Source organism: Epinephelus lanceolatus, chromosome 2, assembly GCF_041903045.1.
Source record: "Epinephelus lanceolatus isolate andai-2023 chromosome 2, ASM4190304v1, whole genome shotgun sequence".
Classification (NCBI taxonomy): domain Eukaryota; kingdom Metazoa; phylum Chordata; class Actinopteri; order Perciformes; family Serranidae; genus Epinephelus; species Epinephelus lanceolatus.
The window spans coordinates 39,534,965-39,555,477 of record NC_135735.1 but is presented as its reverse complement, the minus strand read 5'-3'; the positions used below and the strand labels follow the sequence as shown (position 1 = coordinate 39,555,477).

Below are 20,513 nucleotides of genomic sequence, written 5' to 3'. Positions count from 1 at the left end.
TGTTTTCAGATGCACTGTTTCATCCACCAGCTCATGGGTATGGTGCGGCAGAATGCATTCTGGTAGTTGTAGGCTTTCTACCTCCTGAACAAAAGCAAATCCCACAGTCCTTTTTTTCAAAAGTATTTGTGTCTTCTACTCCACAGACTGTCCAGTTTTATGAAAGTACCATCTTTCCAGCAGCGAAATATCTCACGTGTTGCTAACTACAAGTACCTTTATTTCAATATGAAATGCAGAAGATATCACACATGCTGAACTAACCAGCTCTAAATTAGCTACTGTCTAAATAGCTCACATCTTGTCAAAACATTGACACACACGTTGCGATTTTAATTACTTCATTAACCTTTCCTCTCCTTCCGTGCAGCTAGTTGTTATAACTGTAATTCAGATTCTATTATACAGTTAGTATTATTCTCTGTTGTCTGTTTCAGAATCCTCTACATATATATACTTTTATATTGCACATTTAAAAAACTTCTTAGGCTTCTTTTATTTCACTTAATAAATGATTTCACATGTTCACAATATATTACAATATGTAAGCATGACAAACAGTAAACCATGATGGTTGATGATTGTTCTAAAGATAATTATTCTTATAAATATGTTTTATACACTGTGCATCTAAGTATACTACTATTCAAATAGTGTAAATTAAAATGATAAAGATCAGTTTGGAGGATGAATCTCCAGTAAGTGAACAGGCCATTCTTCACCCCACCTCCTTCTACAGTTTGTCCAACACCAGCAATACTCAAAATTGCCTGTTCATCATAGAAATTACAGGAGATTTCAACAGGATCAAATGGCAGGTCATTAAATTTTCTCTCTGGTCAAGAGAAAAAAAACTCCAATGACGCCATTGAGGCTACATCGCCCTCTGCTGGCAGCCCCAGCATCCTGCAGACTGTGTGTATATCTTCCTGCAGTCAAACATCTGGCATTCAAAACAAGCCACTGACCCAAACCGCAACCCAGGAATAAGCAGAGCCACTCCAGTCTATGGCTGCTGAGGAATCTGTCAGTCAGCAACATTTCAAAGTAAAGCCTTGTCTACTGAAGATCGCATCCATGTGCTCAGTGGGTGAACACAGACGGTAAATGAACTGCATAACATGACTCCCACAGGATGAGGTAGGGAGATCCTGTTGGGTTTTTACAGCGAAGCAAATGTAGAGGTCATACTTAAGGACACTTCAACTGGTAATATATTTATTGTTGAATGACGGCACTAACCAAAAAATACAAAAAAACAGACTCCAAGTCTCAGGTTTTTACTCAGGACGGAAAAATGTTCCAGACAGCTTTATTCCTCAACTCTCTGCAAATCACTAGTTGGCACATCAAGCAGCTCTTGGGCAAGTTCTGCCTTTCCTTCTCCCCCTAAAATTGCTGGCGTACTTTTGGAGATATTTTGCAGTTCCTGACGATTCCTGCCAAATAGTTTTTAAAAATCAATTTTTAATAAAATATGAAATCCTACTGTTGAAGCAGCAGGAAAATGACCTGCATGTACATTTAACAAAATGATGTATATATGTTTCTTTTCATACTTGTTTCTCATTAAATTCCTTGGATGAGAAGTGCAAGTGCCATGTTAACAGGATGCAGAATTCTTGAATTGTTGACAATGGCAATCAGTCACACCTCCAGTATTTGGGCACTGGGTTAAGCTCATGTTTAACCTCAGAGTTTTATGTTCAGTATAAACCTTGCCAGTTTTGACAGCCTCTCTAGCATCTGTACGTCCTACTGATAACATTGCAATGCAGGAATTAGGGATGTTATTAATTATCCCTGTGTTTGACGAGTTAAAATATCTGCCTTGACAAAGACTGATTCTACTTTAGCTTCCCTTCTCATTTACCCCTGACCATGTATTAACTAAGGAACAGGGCTCGGTTGCCTGTTTGTTCACAACATCTTCGTGCCAAAGGTTGATCAGGGTGTTTCAAAGAGCTTGGCAAACAATGACTCATCTTAGACTCATGTTAATCAAACCTACAACAAAGCAGAGCTTGATATCAGACAGTAAAGACTTACCATGGAAAAGTCTGTTTCCTCTGAGGGGCCATTTTCATCCTCCCCTGCACCAATTATAGTGTCTTCAGACATGATAACTTCCACCTCTGGAGAAATGCACACAACACAGAGCAATCAGTCCAATGGCAAATCCTCCAAATAAAGGAATCAATAACAAGAGTTTAGAGTGAAGGGAACAGAGACTTGTCTAACCTCAGTGCAGAAACACTGAGGAGTTTGACTGAGTACAAATAATGATGCAGCATTGTGTAGCTATAGTTTTTATGTGCTTTTAAAACACAATATTTCCCATATGGAAAATATCCATTTGAATGTAAATGAATTAATCACGTTTTGATTATAATGCCAGAAACCAAACAGTCCACTGATAGTAATGTGTAATTATCTATGATGGATTAAAGGCATTTATCCTGGAAGGCTTGTGTAAGCGAACAGGACTTGACAAATGCTAGAGGGAGTGGAAAAACTTTTAGAAATGACTCTCCATAAAAAAGGAGGAGGAACAACTTTTGACTGTCTTGTGTTTTTAAGGGGACAGTTCACCCCAAGTCAGAAACACATATTTTTCCTCTTACCAATGGTGCTATTTATCAGTCTGGATTGTTTTGGTGTGAGCTGCAGAGTGTTGTACACATCAGTCATAGAGATGTCTGCCTTCTCTTCAATATAATGGAACTAGATGGCACTCGGCTTGTGGTGCTCAAAGACCCCAAAACATACATTTGAAAAACTCAACAGCAATGTCTCTTTCCAGAAATTATGACCCAGATACTTAAGATAATCCACAGACCTTGTTGTGAGCAGTTTCATGTAGGAACTATTTCCTTTCTACTGAACTACACCCACAAACTGTATCACCAAGCAGAAGAAAGGGTGCATCTGCTGCTAGCTCACCTAGCACCACTAAGCTGGCTAATGCTGCAGGAGGACACCATTAATGCTTAAATTTCATGCTATCACAAGCACAAGCCTCTCGTCCATGAGTAGATGCACACTTCCTTCTGCTCAGTGATACAGTTGGCGGGTGTTGGAAGAAAATAGCTCCTACATAACCCTGCTCACAGCAAAGTCTGTGGATTATCTTGAGTAACCGCAGCAGTTGACCACCAGTTTCATCTAGTTTCATTATGTTGGAGATAAGGCAGACATCTCTACAGTCAATATCTTCAACACCCGGCAACTCACACCAAAACAACCTAGCTTGATAGGAACTGTCCCTTTAAGCATCTCCCAGAATCCAGATTGAATATTCAGTACGTCTTTATTTCCAAACCATGAAACAACAGAAAGCTTGTCTCTGATCGTCTGTGATGTTACCTGACGCTCAGCTACTGTCAGGCTGTAAATATATCCCCTCCTTCATAATGACACCCCAGTCTCTGTGTGACGCACAGCGCCAACCTTGCCCTTGACCTCTCTTTATTGGACTTGGGTCCAGTACAATTTTTCCTGATGAGTGAAAATTGCAGACAGAGGAGTGCTGGAAGTTCACTTAGAGAAGAGAGAGACTCCGCTGGCCTCACTTCCTGCTCCACACTCACATCAGCTGGCTTGTTTATGTTTGTTTTAGAGAAGCCAGCCTTCTAGCTGTGCGTCTGAGCCTCGGTCACATGCGCTGGTAATGTGACTGTGTTTGCTGGCATACAGTATGCTGTAGCCAGACTGTGCCTGTGTGCAGGAGACAAAGACTAACGGAGAACATATGAATATAAAGGGAAGTGTTGACAGACTACGTGGCCCAAAGTATCAAAGATATAAACCGGCTCATTATTTCCTGTTACGTAACATGTCGCAATGTATCCCGGTGTCCCTGCATGAACTAATGTGGCAATATTACTGTGTGGATGTCACATTTCAGAGAAAGTGTTTTATTTTTTATTAAAAAATAAAATCCTGAAGATTTACTAAAAGCTGAATCCTCATTAGAAAGACAATTAGCACCAAAATAGCAGAAAGCCTAAGCAAAGCATGTCTTAACAAAAGCTATAAATCACAACGGGATGTCACACAAAAACCTCTGTAAGCACTATTATGGTGAGCTACATTGCATTTAGCTCTGCGGAGCTATTGCCATTAATCACCACAGGAGGACTGAATCTGATTTAGCATATTTGTTTAGCAATAAGACTTTGACAAACATATTGTCCTGTGATGTATGTGAGTATGTAGAACTAGAATAATCCTGAACTGGGACTGAAATAAATCAGCTTTTACCCACCTTGAGGTGCACTGTCAGGGCATTGTGGTGCTCCATCCACTGCGTCAAGAGTCTCTGGATTTTCCGTCACCTCATCCTCAACATGAGCTCCACAGGATGCTTCATTGTTTGGAGAAGGTGGATCTACTTCCAAATCACTGACATCTACACTATCCGGAAGAGGAGTGACACCCTGTGACGAAGATGCATCAATCTGATTCTCTGAGAGCCTTAATCCCTCATCAGGTGACCTCTCATCTGCTGTCATCTCTGAATTCTCCTCTTTGGGTTGCTGTGGCATCAACTGCACATCTTCATTGTTTTCAGCTGAAGCCACTACAGATTTATCACCGGCCTCTGCTGACTGATGGTCTCCTTCAACCGGGCCAATCGCATCACTTTCCTCCGCAGCAGATGGACTGGGTTCACATAAAGCCCCGCTGGTGACCTCTGATTGTGAATGCTCAATCCCTGCATTCAGTTCAGAGCTGCTGACCTCTCCAGTTTCACCTTCATCGACCTCCGTCATTGGAGCGTCCCCGCTTTCTGACGACGACACATCCTCTTTGGAAAGCTCTGCGATGAGGTTCTCTACTGTCCCCTCAGGATTCAAAGCCTCTATTGTTTGGAGGCTGAGTGACAGTTCTGATTCAGGCTCGGTGCCAGTCTGGCTGCGGTCTGTTTCTGTTGGTGCACTGTCAGTGCCCGGCTCCAAGGGGAGCCCTGCGTCCACGGTTAGTGCATGCTCATTGCTCTCACTAGATTTTGAATCGTTTGGTTCCTCCTCTGCTGTTGAGGACAGTTCTGCTATCTTGTTCTGAAGTAAATCCTGATCCTCCGTACTAACGTTGTCCTGAGTGGGGTGGAATATTTCTGTTGTGGAGCTTTCGACCGATTGGAAACTGACGTCATCATCACTGGAGAGGCCATGGGTCGTCCCTGACTCTTCATCAGCATGTCTATTGCTGGAGCTTGGCATCATTTCAGGTGATGGATCTGTTTGTAATTCTTCCTTGAAGTTACCCTCAGTCCGAGAATCAGCTGTATCGTCCGGTTCATCCGTTGGCAAACTGGTACTTTCAATGCTGTTTCCAGAAGGTTCAGCTGCGTCTTCACCGTCTAGCTCTTTACTACTCACTGTTCCAGTACTATTCCCAGAATGACAACCAGTTTCTGGAGCCAAGCCCCTTTGCTGATCTGTAGCGTAATCCCGACCAGCTGTTTCCTGGTTTTGTTCCAGGCTGTTTATGTCTGGTGGAGGTTCACCCTCGTGGAGGCCTTCTATCAAGAGACGTGGAACAGCAGATTCAGGCTCCTTGATTACATCACCGCCGTCTATCAGCGATGGGCTTGGGAGGTCCCCTGGGGTTAATATGGGGTCTGTTAACCCTTCACTCTCTGCCTTCTCCTCATCTAAAGAGAGTCCTTCACAGTGCTCTTGGCTAAGTTTCTCCTCAGTCTCTTCTTCCTGACAGCACTCCTTTGTTTCTGAATCAGAGGTGTCAGATACCTCTGATCCCTCTGACGACGGGGACTGGCCCATATCCGAAGCTTTTGTGTCTCCACTAGTTATAAAATCTGTGGACTCTGTCTCCTCCTCCTCCTTCCTTGTAGCTGTGCTGTCCTGTGCTTCCTGCTCTGATGTGTCCTTTCCCTCCGTGGCCTCCTGTCCTTCCCAGATCACAGCCTCTTCTCTATCAGTTTCCTCTGCCTGTTTATCACAGCCTTCTGGTGGAAGGATTCCCACAGTGAGGCTCTCTCTTTCTACCCCACTCTGTGCTCCTTCACTCCTGTCACGCAAACTCAAACTCTGGGTGGGAACAACAGGCTGCTCCCCACCCTCCTGCTCTGCTTGGCAGCAATCTCTCCCACTGCTTGAGCTGAGACACACCCAGTCAGCTGGGGGGCCGAGGCCATGCTCCTGGGGGTGTATTTCTGACGCTGGAGTACTCACAGACAAACTCCAGTCTCTCTCTGCATTCCCAGTCTCACCATGTCCACAATCAACACCACTGTGGCTTTCCACTGAGCAGTTTTCTCCCCAGCTCCCTCCTGTTGCTGTATCCAGGCACTCTGGTGCTGTAGCAGGCAGCTGTAGTCGCTCCAGACAGGTTATCTCTGTTTCTACACCATCACAACATTCAGCTGCTGTGTGCAGAGAATCAAACTGCAGCTCCAGTACAGAAACTCCCTGCAGAATATAGAAGAAGAGGAGGATAAACGTTTGCTTTTCCCTCAGGGAAACCAACTGAGCTGCTCTCTAGTTCTTATCAATCACCAACTCTGTGATTGCATAAGGTGTTCCGCTGGTTATACAAACTAAGCTTGAAGGTTAAAAAAATGAGGGCAGTGAAAAGACAAACAATCCAACAATGTTCAGCAGCAGCAGAGCTCCTGGATGAAGCCAACGTGAGTAGAGATAGCGTGCTAAAAGGGCAGGGTGCTGTGACTCACCTTGGCATGGAGATGGCATATCAAGTGCAGCAGCTGCTCCACGCTCCTCTGAAGGCTCGGAGGGTCGTGGCCGGAGTGGTTGCTCAGCGTCAGAGTGTGTGTGTTCAGCCTGGGGAGGTGACAAACTACCCGGGCATCCGTAGACACCAGCTGAAGAGTCTCAGTCCCTTTGTCCGTCTCAGCCCTGCCGTGAAATAAAAACTTAGATCATCACGAATGGCCTGCAGCGTGATTGGCTAACACGGCACAAAACTGCTTCAAGAGAAGTTTTTAACAGTGATGTCAGCCGATCCACACTCCCCCCTCCTTTCTTTTAATAATCCACGTGCACTGCTGTTTTTTTTTTTCTCCAGAGTGGGAAAGTCCATCAGTCAAATGCTGTGGTTGTTTTGTATCTATTCTAGCAGTTTAGCAGGTAATCAAGCAACCTATAGAGAAGCTGTTGAGTGCTAAATAGCTGGTACATGTTAAAAATTTCCAGACGCTGTGGCGGGTCAACCAAAAATGTTACTTTCCTTCCCTGTAGTAAAATACACCCTGCCATACCCCATTTGAAGACCACTCCTACTCGATAAGCTTTCCCAGAAAACTTCACTCCCCCTTCTGCATGTGCTCCAAGCGCTGAAGGTAAAAGTATGTGCAGTGTTTTTGTTCATAAAGATAAGTGCTGTAAAGAGGAGACACCTCCCAGTCAGTCAGATCTGTTTGCGTAATCCTGGGCGGACTGCCTTAGCTGCGAGGCCCGCCGGCTGAGGTCACCAGCCAGGCTGCTAGTGACTTCACTTTTCATGAGGGAAATGTAATTACCAGCACATAAAGAGAGAGCTGTAAGTTGTAAAGCAACTTCAGTGCACGCTTGGCAATGAGCGGGCTCACTAAGTGGTAGTTGCCTTTCAGCTTGTGGCATCTTCATTTTGAGTTAAGTGAAAACTATTCTGCAGCAGATAAGTAGAGTGCCTAAAAGACATAAAAAAGGGTCCATTTCCACTTTACGCCGTGTCTCAGTCCATTTAGCAAGAAGCAGTTTTTTCCCCCTGCAGTTTAATGTTTCACTAGAAAGGGATGAAAAGAATCTGACCTCACTCGTCACTCAGAGAACGCATTATTAGGGATAATACCTGACAACTGCAAACAAAACACATACATCCTCTTGCTGTTAAGCCCTGTAGAGACAACATTGCAGTGTGTGTGGGTTAAAGTAAAGTTACACATAGTGAGATGTTGTGGTTCTACAACAGGTCAGTAAACACAGGAGTGGTAATCAAGGCTTTTGTGTTGCGGAATAGTTTCCCATCTCTCTGGATTCTCTTGGAACAATACTGGCAGCCCACAACTTTTCAATTTGCCCTCAACTATCTGGCTGCAGCTGAATGTGCTAAGCTAGGCTGCAGTGGGCTTTGTGGTGATGATCTTTGGATACTTCTATTGTTCCGTGAAGACAACAGACAAACAAGGTTGCCCTAAAGGGCCTGGAGGAACCACGCCATCTGCCCTCTGATATATTAACATGAGAGTGTTTGCACAGTGAGGAGGGCAATGTTCACTGAAACTCAGAGCTCGGATCACACTTAGAGACTTTTCTTTTCTTTTCTTTTCTATTTAATTGCTTTTGAATTAAGCTGAAACTGAAAACACCTTACTATTACAAAGCGCTTAACTGTCATGAAAGCTGTAGTTGATAACTTTAATGGAAATAACATTTCGACATATGTGCTGAAACTGTCACTTTGTCCGCACAGTAGTACGTGAGACAGATCATCTGTGAAAAAATCATGCTCCTCTGCCTCCTCATAGTGCCTCTAATGGCATCTGCAAGAATCCAAGAGAACGAAAACAACCAATCAGAGCAGAGGAGCCTCTAGAGCAGCTGTCAGTCATGTCAATCAATGCTCATGAATTGCTGTCAAACTAGGCAGCGCTGATCAGAAATGAATCAAGATTCTGTTACTGCATTGTCAAACCAAACCCCGCCCACTGCACGGGTCACAAACATTCTCATTTTACAGCTAAACAGTACACTAAAATATGTTTATAAAAACATCTGAGGTGAGAGGTGGGCACAGTAAGAGAATCTTGCTTCATATATGATCAGCGCTGCCTATTTTGACAATCTGACCACAGGTCACAAGACGTGATTGACAGCTGCGTTGGAGACTCCTCTGCTCTGATTGGTTGTTTTCACTCACATGGATTCTTGCAAATGCCATTAGAAGCACTACAAGGAGGCAGGTCTCATATAATACTGTGTGGATGTAGTGACAGCTTCAGCAAACATGACAAAAAGTTCTTATAATAAAACTGTACCTTTAAAGGCTGAGTACTTACTGTGTGAGGAGCTCGTGGAGGCGTTCGTGTCCTCGCAGGGCTGCAATGGCGGCTGGGGTGTGGCCTTGTCTGTTGGCCAATCGCAGGGCGTCTTTTGCTCCAGACTGCTGCAGCAAGAAGCGCGTAACCCGAAGAAGACCTCGACGTGCTGAGAAATGCAGCAGAGTCTCCTGAGGATTCAGGTCTGAGGAAGACACAGGGGACGAGAGATACGGAAATAAATAAACAAACAAACAAGAGAAAGAAACAGAGAGAGACAGAAAAGTACAGCAGTCCAGACAGCCAATTTGTGGTGCAGTAGCCGGCATACCACCACTTGCTGCAGCTTGGCAACACCACGGCGCCGTCTAATTAAACCAGCACAGGGTCCACAGTGACCCAGTAAAGACCAGACCTTTACACATTTACAGACTGATAAAACTGCAGCTTGTCTCTGTCTCTATTCAACATTAGATCAGCCAGTACTGTCTTTTTGGATTGAAGCCAACATGTCAATCGACAGTATTTTTAAACTGGTCATTTCTGTGCACGAAATTACAGAATATGTCAATATTTTGTGTTTCCATGACAAAGTACTTGTATTCCAGTCAGTGTGGAAAAGCCCGTGAAGCAGCATCCAATATGGGATAATAAAACTAATAGCAACAACAACAACAACAACAACAATAATGCATGTGACTAAATCAAACCACACCATTTCATTCCGGCAGAGGTGAGCAACACTAAGTGCATCACACTCCCATTTTTAATTTAAGTCCATTATTGGCCCCATATATCAATTGCACTCCTAATAACACCATCAAACACTGAAACCCTCCCCTTTACATATCCACAAAGACAATAATGAAGATTCATGGACACACACACACACACACACACACACACACACACACACAGACCCCCATATTTCTGCCAAAGCCAAAAGAACTCAGAGGCTCCCTTTAGCATTACATCCAGGATAAGCGGCTGTTGGTTATTCCAGAGGGCCGTCTCAAATTGAATCTGTGTAATTAAATCCCTCTCTACATTTACTGAAAAATATTATTAGAACATGTCTTGGTCTATATGCCAAACCCTTTTTTGTTAATATTAATATCTTTTACTGCCCGACCACTGGCAAATGTATTGTCAATTTCAAAGGGCATCGTGAGATAAGGGGTAAGCTTGCTTAAAAGGGGAAAGTGAGTCCTGCACTTAAATAAATTGTAATTTCAAAATGAGGAGGAACATATAGTTCATCAGAGAGACATAAAAAGCTTCATAAGTTAAAACTGGTGAGTTAAAACACTGGACAAGTGAATGTGTTGAAAGTGGTGTGGTGTTTGAAATAGTACCCAGATGTCTTGTAATGCAGAGTCAGTACACCGCAAACAGAATGCTCAGGTTTATCAAACCAGCTGGTCTGTGGTTATTTATAACAGCAGAAAGTGCAGGAAGGAGAAAGATAAAACATCTACAGTACTGTTGCTGAGTCCAGATTTCTCTGGACAGAGTGTTTCTTCCCTGTTATGAGAAAGATTGTGTTTTACTCCTGAGCTTTCATTTGTCACTGCCAGAGGATTTTCTTCCTCCAGTGTCCATACACAAAACCGGATATTTATTTGAGCAAACAGGGAAAAAAAAAAATCGTGGTTTTTCACTTCGACGCAGACAGGCAGTTCTATACTGCAACTCCTCTGTGATTTCTTCTTTTTAGCTGTGCCTTGTGCAGATTGCAACAGTAAGATAAAATCAGCCGAACAAAAAACAAAAACACAGCGGCAAACTGCAAAGGCACAGAAAACATATTTTGCTGTCTGTTATCAGCACCACAATGACCATTAGGCAGCATTTACAATGCTGGTTGTGTGTGCTGATGAGAGGTTTCACTCCATTTAACGCAGACCAGTCTGCACCAGCCTGCCCTGATGAATCTCAAGCTAATGGGTCAAATTTAATGCTCCACTTGGCCGAGCTGGGCCGGACTGGAATGTGAGGTGCCAAACACCAGCAGGAAATGCTTTACTGCTGGGTTTGATGGTGGTTTCTCTAAACTGGCTGCCATAACATCCATGACATTCTGGCACTATGGCATCTGGGAGAGTCAACTGGGAGATGTAGTTACAGCTATTTGCTGCAGTACAGAAATTACCAACATGCAGTTTGTTGAGTCACCATGAGGCACCAAAACTGCTTCACTGCTCCGTATCAGAGATCCCAGCTAGCTGGCTGCTAGTTAGCTCCACTAGCTACGCAATGGTCAAATGTTTTCCTTAGGCCTCGATCACAAAGAAAACACTTTGCAGGTTGCAAAACCCAAGGCATTGCACACTGCCTTTTTTTTTTTTTTTTTTTAGATTGAATGCCACCAGTTGCTGCACCTTTTTATTGTTGCCAGGCAACCAACCCATTACCTCCATACTTAAACCTTCCCATGTAATCAATCTACCACTTATTTTATTATTATCATTATTTCATTTCACAGTAATTAGTAGCTAGTTCCTAAAATGGACAGGCACAGGGTACTTGCTCTAGCTCTGGTTGAGGGTGACAGCCTGTCAGCCTGTTGTTTGTTGGGCACAGAGAAAAAGAGATCTGTGTGGGTTCATGACACTACAAAAGAGGGTGGATCACAGGGAGCACCACCAGTTGGTCCAGAAACTTCATCTCGACTACGGCCGTTTTCAGGCACATTTTAGGATGACTCGGGGGCAGTCAGCTGTGCGACTGAGCACCACCAGTGTCTGCTCCATTGTTTACCAACTGTAAACTTGTTGTCGTCACCACCACAGAAGGCCCGTCTCTCAAATCATCCAATTGGACAATGGAAAAAAGCTGAGATGACGTGGGGTGCTCTTCCACTCTGAGTCTAATTTTTTTCAACCAAGAGTTCAGAGCGCTTGGGCAAAAATGCCAGGCACCTAGAGCGCAGGAACGCGAGGTGTGTAGCAACACAAAAACACCAAGCAAAAAGCTTAATTCTCATTAAAAAACAATTACCACAAGGCACCTCCAGCTAAAACACTTTCTCTGTGATCAGGGCCTACTTGTCCAGGCAAGCTACGTAACCAAAATAAACTGCTGATTAATTATACAATTTGCTCATTTCTGCAAAAAACTAGCACTTCTAAAAAAACACAAAGCTCTTTCATTTTAATCGAGATATATTGTACATTTTTTATAGTATTTTTTTCATATTCTTTTTATTTTTTTATTTTATTCTATTCTATATTCATATTTCTTGATTTTGTTATACTTGCTTTAAAATTTAATTTCACTTCCTCTTACTATGTTAATGCTACACACCAATACACCACAGCAAATTCCTTGCATGTGAAAACCTACTCGGCAATAAACCAGATTCTGATGCTGATTTTAACAAACCTGGGGCTGCAACAATTATTTTCATTATCTATCAATCTGTCAATTATTTCCCTGAGTCCACAACTAAGTTTTGCTACTTTTGTTCAACCAACAGACAATATTCAGTTTGAAATGAAAATAAATAGGGAAAGCAATAAACCCTGAGAAGTCTGAGAAGCTTTGACCAGCAAATATTTAGAATTGTTAGTGCCGCTAGAGGTAATAATCTGAGATGGCAAAGTCAGACGGTCAGACGGTCCATCTCTTTGACTTAAATATCTTAAAACAACATTCCATGCATGGCTGTAGTCCATTTAGGATGAGTTGTTATTATCATCTAGGGCCATCATCAGATCAGAGCTTTAATTTATTCAAGACATTGGTTTATGACTTAATTGATGACATTCCCGCCAGCCTTATTATACTTTATGTTTTGTGATGACAAGCAAATGTTAGCATCCTAAGATGGCAAACACTATAAACAGAAATATCAGCATGCTATCTGGTCATTGTGAGCATACTAACGTGCTGATATTAGCATTTAGCACAAGGCACTGTTGTGCTTTAGTACAGCCTTGCAGAGCTGCTCACAGCCTCTCAGTCTTATTGATGAATAATTCAAACAGTTATTAGACTATCAAAAACCCCAACCACTTCATGAAACACTTCAGGTCTTATATGTCAAAGTTAAAAGCTGGGTGCACTCCATATTGCAAATAATGGGTATAAATAAACTGAGGGAATTTACCATTTGTGTTTGTTGAGACTACAGATCACTATGTCATTTACTGAAATTATACTGACTGGCAAACCATAGGCTACAGATAATTTGACACTTAATGCTGCCAGTAAATTAGCTGGGTGTTGTTCACCATTTTCATTGACACGCACAGTCCTTCCAGGTGAAAGTGATTGTCCCCGAGGACAATAAATGGCTGGCTATGGTGAGATCAGTGACTGCTGCGTGTCCACAGCGTGAAGGATGACTGAGATAAACCACCACCACCTCCACCTATAGTCTGCTGCTATCCATCATCTGACAGATCTGATAAATGGAGAGCAGAGTTGCACTCCTCTTCCCTCCCCGCAGTTCACCGCAGCTGAACGTCTTGTATTGAAGCGGTGACATATTGTGAAGCACAGCCTATTAGAGCACACATCACTCACCGCTGCAGGAAGCCGCCTTCCACATCAACAACATGACAACTGACTTCAATGCAAAGGAGCCTCGGTTTGTCTGTGTGTGTGTGTGTGTGTGCGTGCGTGCGTGTGTGTGTGCGTGCGTGTGTGTGTCCATCTCTAAAAAAGCCATACACTTTTCTCAACAGTAACAAGCAGATCTAATCAGTAGGGAGGTCATTACTGAAAATTTGATTTGATAACTTTTCTTTTCAGGCTCCGAACAACAAATGATCAAAACATTTTTAAGAATGTGTGGCCTTTCAGTTCTTCACTATACATTTACTGAATCTTCATTTTTGTCAGAAGCCCTGCTGGTTCTGCTGGTTCGATCTAATATCCAAGTCCAAGTTAAACTATAAGCTATTATCTTAACAATAGCCCGAGGCAGAGGCAGCGCTCTAACTACTCCCAAAAGTCTTGTTTATGCTGCTTCACAGAGAGCAATTACCTCGCCGAGTTTATCATCCACATCAGCTCGTTTGGCTTCCTTTAACTGATTAAAGTCATCAGAGTCAATGGCTGGAGAAAATTGCCACTTTAATTTTAATAAAAATGTATGTTTGTTTGCACTGACATAGTTATTTCTCACAGCCCTAACTACTGTCTGGCCGGACTGCAGCACAGAGATACGCCGCTCTGTTTGATCACACTAATACCAGAGTCAGATGAAAGTCCATATGGAGACATGTTTTCATGTCAGTCTGTTAATATGAGCTACCAGCTAATGCCACAGTGACACCAGCCTTCTATGTGTGACTGCAGAGAGATGTTTATGGCCGCCATTATTTCCACTGAGTGTCAAGCAGTGCTTAATAAAAGATTACAGGAATATCTATCATTCAGTCATTTATCGGGAAAAATACTGAGATACGCTGGTTACAGCTTTAAAAATACTAGGATTTACTTGCATGTCCCTGGTGCCTGAAAAGTTTATTTTTTGGCTACTGCTAAGACTAAAGCTTTGATTTATATTTCTGCATTGGATTTTATCCGTTAATATCAACACTGCAACAACAAATGGATATTTCATACGAGATCCAGCCGTATTGTTTTTTAATTACATTCCCTAGTAACTGTGTTTATATTTTTTTATTCACAATGCAGTGACTGTGGGTTCTGCATTTACTTTAACAACCAGACTTACAGTGCATACAGGTATGTTCTTATTACTGATTAGGTGACTACTGCAGTGCAATCCCAGTAATCAGTTAATCAAATACACAATTGGTCACTAAAATATTGTGGAAGATAAGCACAGCTGAAGCCTTTATGTCAGAAATGCACACCTGCCTTAGGTGTGTTAACACACATCAGACATGAGTCTAGCTTCAGTTTATGTTTCCTGTGTTTTGGAAGATGCTGGTTGTTTGAATAAGAAAGAATTGATCCGATAATTCTTTTACTACAGTGGGAAAGTCTATTGTTTGCAGAAGTATACCAGCTGCCATTACTGTGATGGCACCTCACTTGTAAACCTGCTCATGAACACTGTGATGTGTGTAAAGAAGATTTTATTTTTAAGCGCCTTTGCCTAGAAATCTGTCCAGGAGATGCAAGAGAACTGGTTTCATGTTGAAAATCCAATCTGTTGCCAAAATAAAATGCTGGCATTGTACATTTCTGCAAACCCAGAATCAGAATCAGAATAAGAAAAGGATTTACTGCAAACTAGGTTTTCACTTACAAGTAATTTGCTTTGGTTTTTTTGGTGCACATAAGAAAATACCATAAACATATTAAGACAAATAAAAATATGAATGAAATACTTCTTTTAAAAAAGGGTTCTACAGCATAGCAAGTATGTACAATAAAGCTGTTTATAGTTGTACCAGTATAGGGTGTACAGTTTGTGCAGAAGGCGCAAAAAATATTAGTCAGGCAATGTGCAAAAGTTCCCCGTGGCAGTGCACTGTGTAAAGATAATAGTCAAGGATGTGTGTTCATGTAATGCATACAGACAGTGAATATGGTCTGTGGGCAAGTGAAGTCCATGTCAGTGGGGGTCCTGGACCTTATTGATTAGGCCAACTACAGTCGATATTAAACTGATTTTGTGGCATGAGGTTTTGGTCCTGATGGACCACAGCCTCCTGCCAGAGGGAGTCTAGAAAGAGTTTTTCACCAGGGTGGGAGGTGTCGGCCATGATCTTTCCTGCTCACCTCAGGGTCCTGGAGGGATGGCAGACTGCAGCCAATCACCATCTCGGCAGAGCAAATTATACCATAGAAACCACATATTATGTTACATTTTCATATTTCATATATGACTTCCAATTACATGTGTATGAGCTAAGATTCTCATCAGGAGGAGGGAGGGATGGTGGATGGTGTGACACAAAGGTGAGACGGCGACCAAGCAGCACACAGTAGCAGACCACTGTTCGTGACCAAGAAACGAAGGTGCTTTATAATGAGAGTTCAGGAGCTCTCCAGATGTTTTTAAGGCAAACAAAAGGGGTATTTTAAACTAAAACATGATGTTTTCCTAACCTTAACCAAGTGCCTTTTGTGCCTAAACCTTACCACACCTTTTCCACTGTCTCAAAATCTTACATTTTAATGTATCTGCTACATATGAAATCTACAAATGTAACATCCATGGTTTGCAGAAATGTACAATGCCAACATTTTTTCTGATGATCCGGCTGCAAAATAAAGTCAGCAAATCTCATTTAAATTGAGGGTATAATCTAGAAAATTTTAAATTCTCAATGAAATTTAGTCCAATTATAACAGAGCGCTTGACGTCTTTTCTGGGCTTTTCTGTTATCAGCTGCTTTAGTCAACAAACTGTGACTTTAAAAAAAAAGGTAAAGTCGAGGCCACAAGCCTCTGCTCCATGAAATCAATTTTACTCACATAAATCTCCATTACATCCTCATGTTCCCATTGCATTCCAAGCAATTTGCTGACAAAGGACAAACCAGGAACCACTAAAAACCGAGCAATCCGCACACTCAGGGCCAATGGTGAGCATCTACCCAGCATATCTCTTGCTAGCTTGGTGCTATTTCAGCTGACAGAGATTGCACTTTTACATCAGCTGCTGCATTTCTTCTGCTTACAATGAAAAAAGTGTAGAGTTTGAACATATAAATCATAACCTCGCAAGTAACTCCTGCTGGGTTCAACTAGCTGACGCACTCCACACAGCACTGAACTGTGGAGGTCGGACAGAAGCGGTAACTTAATGTCAGTGTAAAATGTGTTCAGTTCCACTCTGCTACTGCACACACTGCATCACATAAATCAGCTGCCAGATTAGTCTATAAAGGTAGAGTTAAACAGGAGTCATGTCTACTAATTAGCAGTAGGACACACACGCACACTGCCAAGAACACACACACACACACACACACACACACACACACACACACAAAACATGAAAACCGTTAACTGAATGTTGTGTGTCAATATGCACTCTTCTGCACTGATCTGTAATAAAGTCTCGTTTTCCTCATAGGCCAAGAAGCACAACATGCTGTCAAGATTAATCTGTCTTCCCAGTTTCATTGACATCAGGTCAACACTGTGGCATGTCTTGCATGTGACATGTAGACAAACACACAAACATGTGCCAAAGTGTAATTATGTAATTATGTGCTGTACAGCTATAACTTTCCAGGATGTTTCTGCATCAGCTCAGAAACATTCTGTCTGACTCTTGGACATTTTATTGTGTGAAGAAATTGCACGCCACAGACAGCCGACTGCCCTCCAGTCTCACCAGTGCTGTTGGTTAGTTTGTTTCCCAGTAAGCTCCATCCCGGAGGCAGCGCGAGGTGGTGTAGGGCCAGCGCCAGGCTCTCATCCAGACGTTCACACTCCTGCAGGGGAATCTGACACTCATCCAGCAGCAGCGCCCCATCGAGGCCGTCAGCTCGGCCCGCCGTGCTCACCTGTGCGGAGGGTGATTACAAAGACGAGTCAAGTTTTACACAGGTGGAGCTGCAGTCTATTGGAAGCACTCACTTAAAGACGTTCAGCCTAAGAGTATTAACAACATGCCTAAAATGTAAGATGCAAATGCAGGAAGACACATCCACATGCATCTGTCAGCACTAAGCTCGATTTGGGGCTGACAAAAACAAATCGTATTCAGATTAAAAAAAAGGGAAGTTTGAGTGCCTAAGACAGCTACATTATCTTGTTCTCCTCCTTGGCAAAGCAAAATTTATATTAAACGTCTATGTGATGATAAATTGTGCTGAAAAGAATTCATTAATTGAATACCGAGGACTGTGAGACATCAAGCCTTGTCAAGGGAAGAAACAATAACATGGCAATCTTTTGTCTTACTGTCACGTTGCCCACATTGCTGTATCACTTGTCACCAATGGTAACCACTTCTCTCCTGTTCTGTGACAAGCCTCAGTCTGTGTGGTTATTTCATTGCTCACTTGGAAATGACTGGTCTTGTTGCTCACCAGGAACTGAGCCATGTCAAAAGCCAAATCTTGGACAAAGCTGAATCGATGCTCGGCCAATGGAGCCACGTGACCCAGACAGGGCTTTGGGTCCTCGGGGGCCTTGGGGACACCTCGGCTGACTGAACACAAGGTGACCAACACCACCTCGCAACAGTCATGAGCTACAAGACAACAGAAGGAGAGACACAGAAGATAATGGTGAGAGGACAGAAGAAAGGAGAGGGCAGAGAATAACTGTAAAACACTGTAGATTTAAAACTGGTTTCACAATACAAACACAAATGAGCTCATATTTTACATTATGAATCTGTCAATGTAAATGACTGAATCCCATATATGTTTTAATTTGCCTTTTATAAGGTTGAGTGTGTTTTGGGTGTCAATTTGTGATGTAACTGTGTTGAGTCTATGAGCATTAACTGCTGTTGGCTACATGCGGCTACCAAAGAGTCATAGCAACAACACAGTGGGTCATAGAAAGTATAACAAGAAGAATGGAAAAATCAACAGTAAATAAAACAACTGCGATATTAATCACAATCAAAATGTTGTGACCTTTAAGTCATTAGAAAGCATAGGAGTGGACAAGCAAAGTAGACACTGTTGGCGTGTTGGCAGGGCGGAATGGATCGATGATGTAATGATCAATTAATTAACAGCTAATAAGTAAGACAGCAGAACACTGAGACTTTTGCGGATGTTCTTTGATGAAAGTTATTTTGAAAAGTGGATGTAGTCACATGTATCAAGGGCCATTTCAAAGCATTTACCATAAAGGTCAGAATAGGTGTGCACTCCAACTGTAGCAGCAGTTAACTTGACTACAGAGATGCGAGTGATGGCTGGCTTGACCACAGTCTTTTACTTGGTCAGCTCCTGTGCTTCTTGGGTGGTCCAGAGACAGCATCTCATGTTTCTGTGTTTCACTGGTCATCAGTTTGCTAGTGTTCATTTCTTTCTAACAACTTAAATAAAATGCATCTTGCCTCAGCTTTGAATGCTACAACTGAAGTGAATAATGTGCGAACTTTGAAAGATAAACATCAATGAAAAAGATAAACAACATTTCCACAAGAAATAACACCTCAACATTCAGAAACGTAAAGTTTACTAGTTCAGTGGTGTTTATTATGTCTTTAGTTAGACAATGTCTTTAGTCTGATAATGACTTTAGTTGTTCTTTTATCTCAGACATGTTAGGATGTTACATACCTTGACATGTTTCGGCGGAAACTTCTGCCTTCCTCAGAAGTGTCACATAGTGGTGGCTGTACTGATCTGAAGCTGATAAAGACACATCACAACCACCATCAAGTGACACTTCTGAGGAAGGCAGAAGTTTCCGCCGAAACATGTCAAGGTATGTAACATCCTAACATGTCTGAGAAAAAAGAACAACTTAAGTTTACTATACATGATTTCAACAATAAATTTCAAGATTGTTTCTTAATATCTATTTTACATATTGATTTACTGGCCTATAAAGAACCAGTGAATAAAAGTAATAATTTCTCGGTGGTCAGGTGGGGCAGGCAGACCCCTCAATATTATGGTTTAGAAAACACAAGGAAGATGGGGGAGCTCATAGTTCACTCCTAAAAGTGTCATTAATTGGTTCATGTATTTAATTTAATTGTATGGTTAAGTTGTAAGGGTGGGGGGGGGGGGGGGGGGGGGGAGGATCGATACAGCATAGTATCGCAATATTTTGCGTGGCGATACTGTATCGATACCCGGACGCCAAGTATTAATCTTTTATTATATACAGTACAGGCCAAAAGTTTGGACACACCTTCTCATTCAATGCGTTTTCTTTATTTTCATGACTATTTACATTGTAGATTCTCACTGAAGGCATCAAAACTATGAATGAACACATGTGGAGTTATGTACTTAACAAAAAAAGGTGAAATAACTGAAAACATGTTTTATATTCTAGTTTCTTCAAAATAGCCACCCTTTGCTCTGATTACTGCTTTGCACACTCTTGGCATTCTCTCCATGAGCTTCAAGAGGTAGTCACCTGAAATGCTTTCCACTTCACAGGTGTGCCTTATCAGGGTTAATTAGTGGAATTTCTTGCTTTATCAATGGGGTTGGGACCATCAGTTGTGTTGTGCAGAAGTCAGGTTAATACACAGCTGACAGCCCTATTGGACAACTGTTAAAATTCATATTATGGCAAGAACCAATCAGCTAACTAAAGAAAAACGAGTGGCCATCATTACTTTAAGAAATGAAGGTCAGTCAGTCCGGAAAATTGCAAAAACTTTAAATGTGTCCCCAAGTGGAGTCGCAAAAACCATCAAGCGCTACAACGAAACTGGCACACATGAGGACCGACCCAGGAAAGGAAGACCAAGAGTCACCTCTGCTTCTGAGGATAAGTTCATCCGAGTCACCAGCCTCAGAAATCGCAAGTTAACAGCAGCTCAGATCAGAGACCAGATGAATGCCACACAGAGTTCTAGCAGCAGACCCATCTCTAGAACAACTGTTAAGAGGAGACTGCGTGAATCAGGCCTTCATGGTCA

The 20,513-nt window shown here is 42.3% G+C and overlaps 1 protein-coding gene across 7 annotated transcripts in view; it reads right to left on the bottom strand.

The window, feature by feature from the left end:
- LOC117245643 (A-kinase anchor protein 13-like) overlaps positions 1-20,513 on the bottom strand; it is a 147,614-nt gene that overhangs the window by 87,753 nt on the left and 39,348 nt on the right. For all 7 annotated transcript variants that reach the window (XM_078161635.1, XM_078161629.1, XM_078161642.1 and 4 more), the window contains exons 4-9: positions 17,977-18,140; positions 17,277-17,448; positions 9,026-9,209; positions 6,701-6,884; positions 4,268-6,437; positions 2,050-2,135 (exon numbers count right to left, since the gene is read on the bottom strand). In XM_078161635.1, the coding sequence (XP_078017761.1) occupies positions 2,050-2,135; positions 4,268-6,437; positions 6,701-6,884; positions 9,026-9,209; positions 17,277-17,448; positions 17,977-18,140 (2,960 nt within the window). The remainder of the gene's footprint in view (positions 1-2,049; positions 2,136-4,267; positions 6,438-6,700; positions 6,885-9,025; positions 9,210-17,276; positions 17,449-17,976; positions 18,141-20,513) is intronic.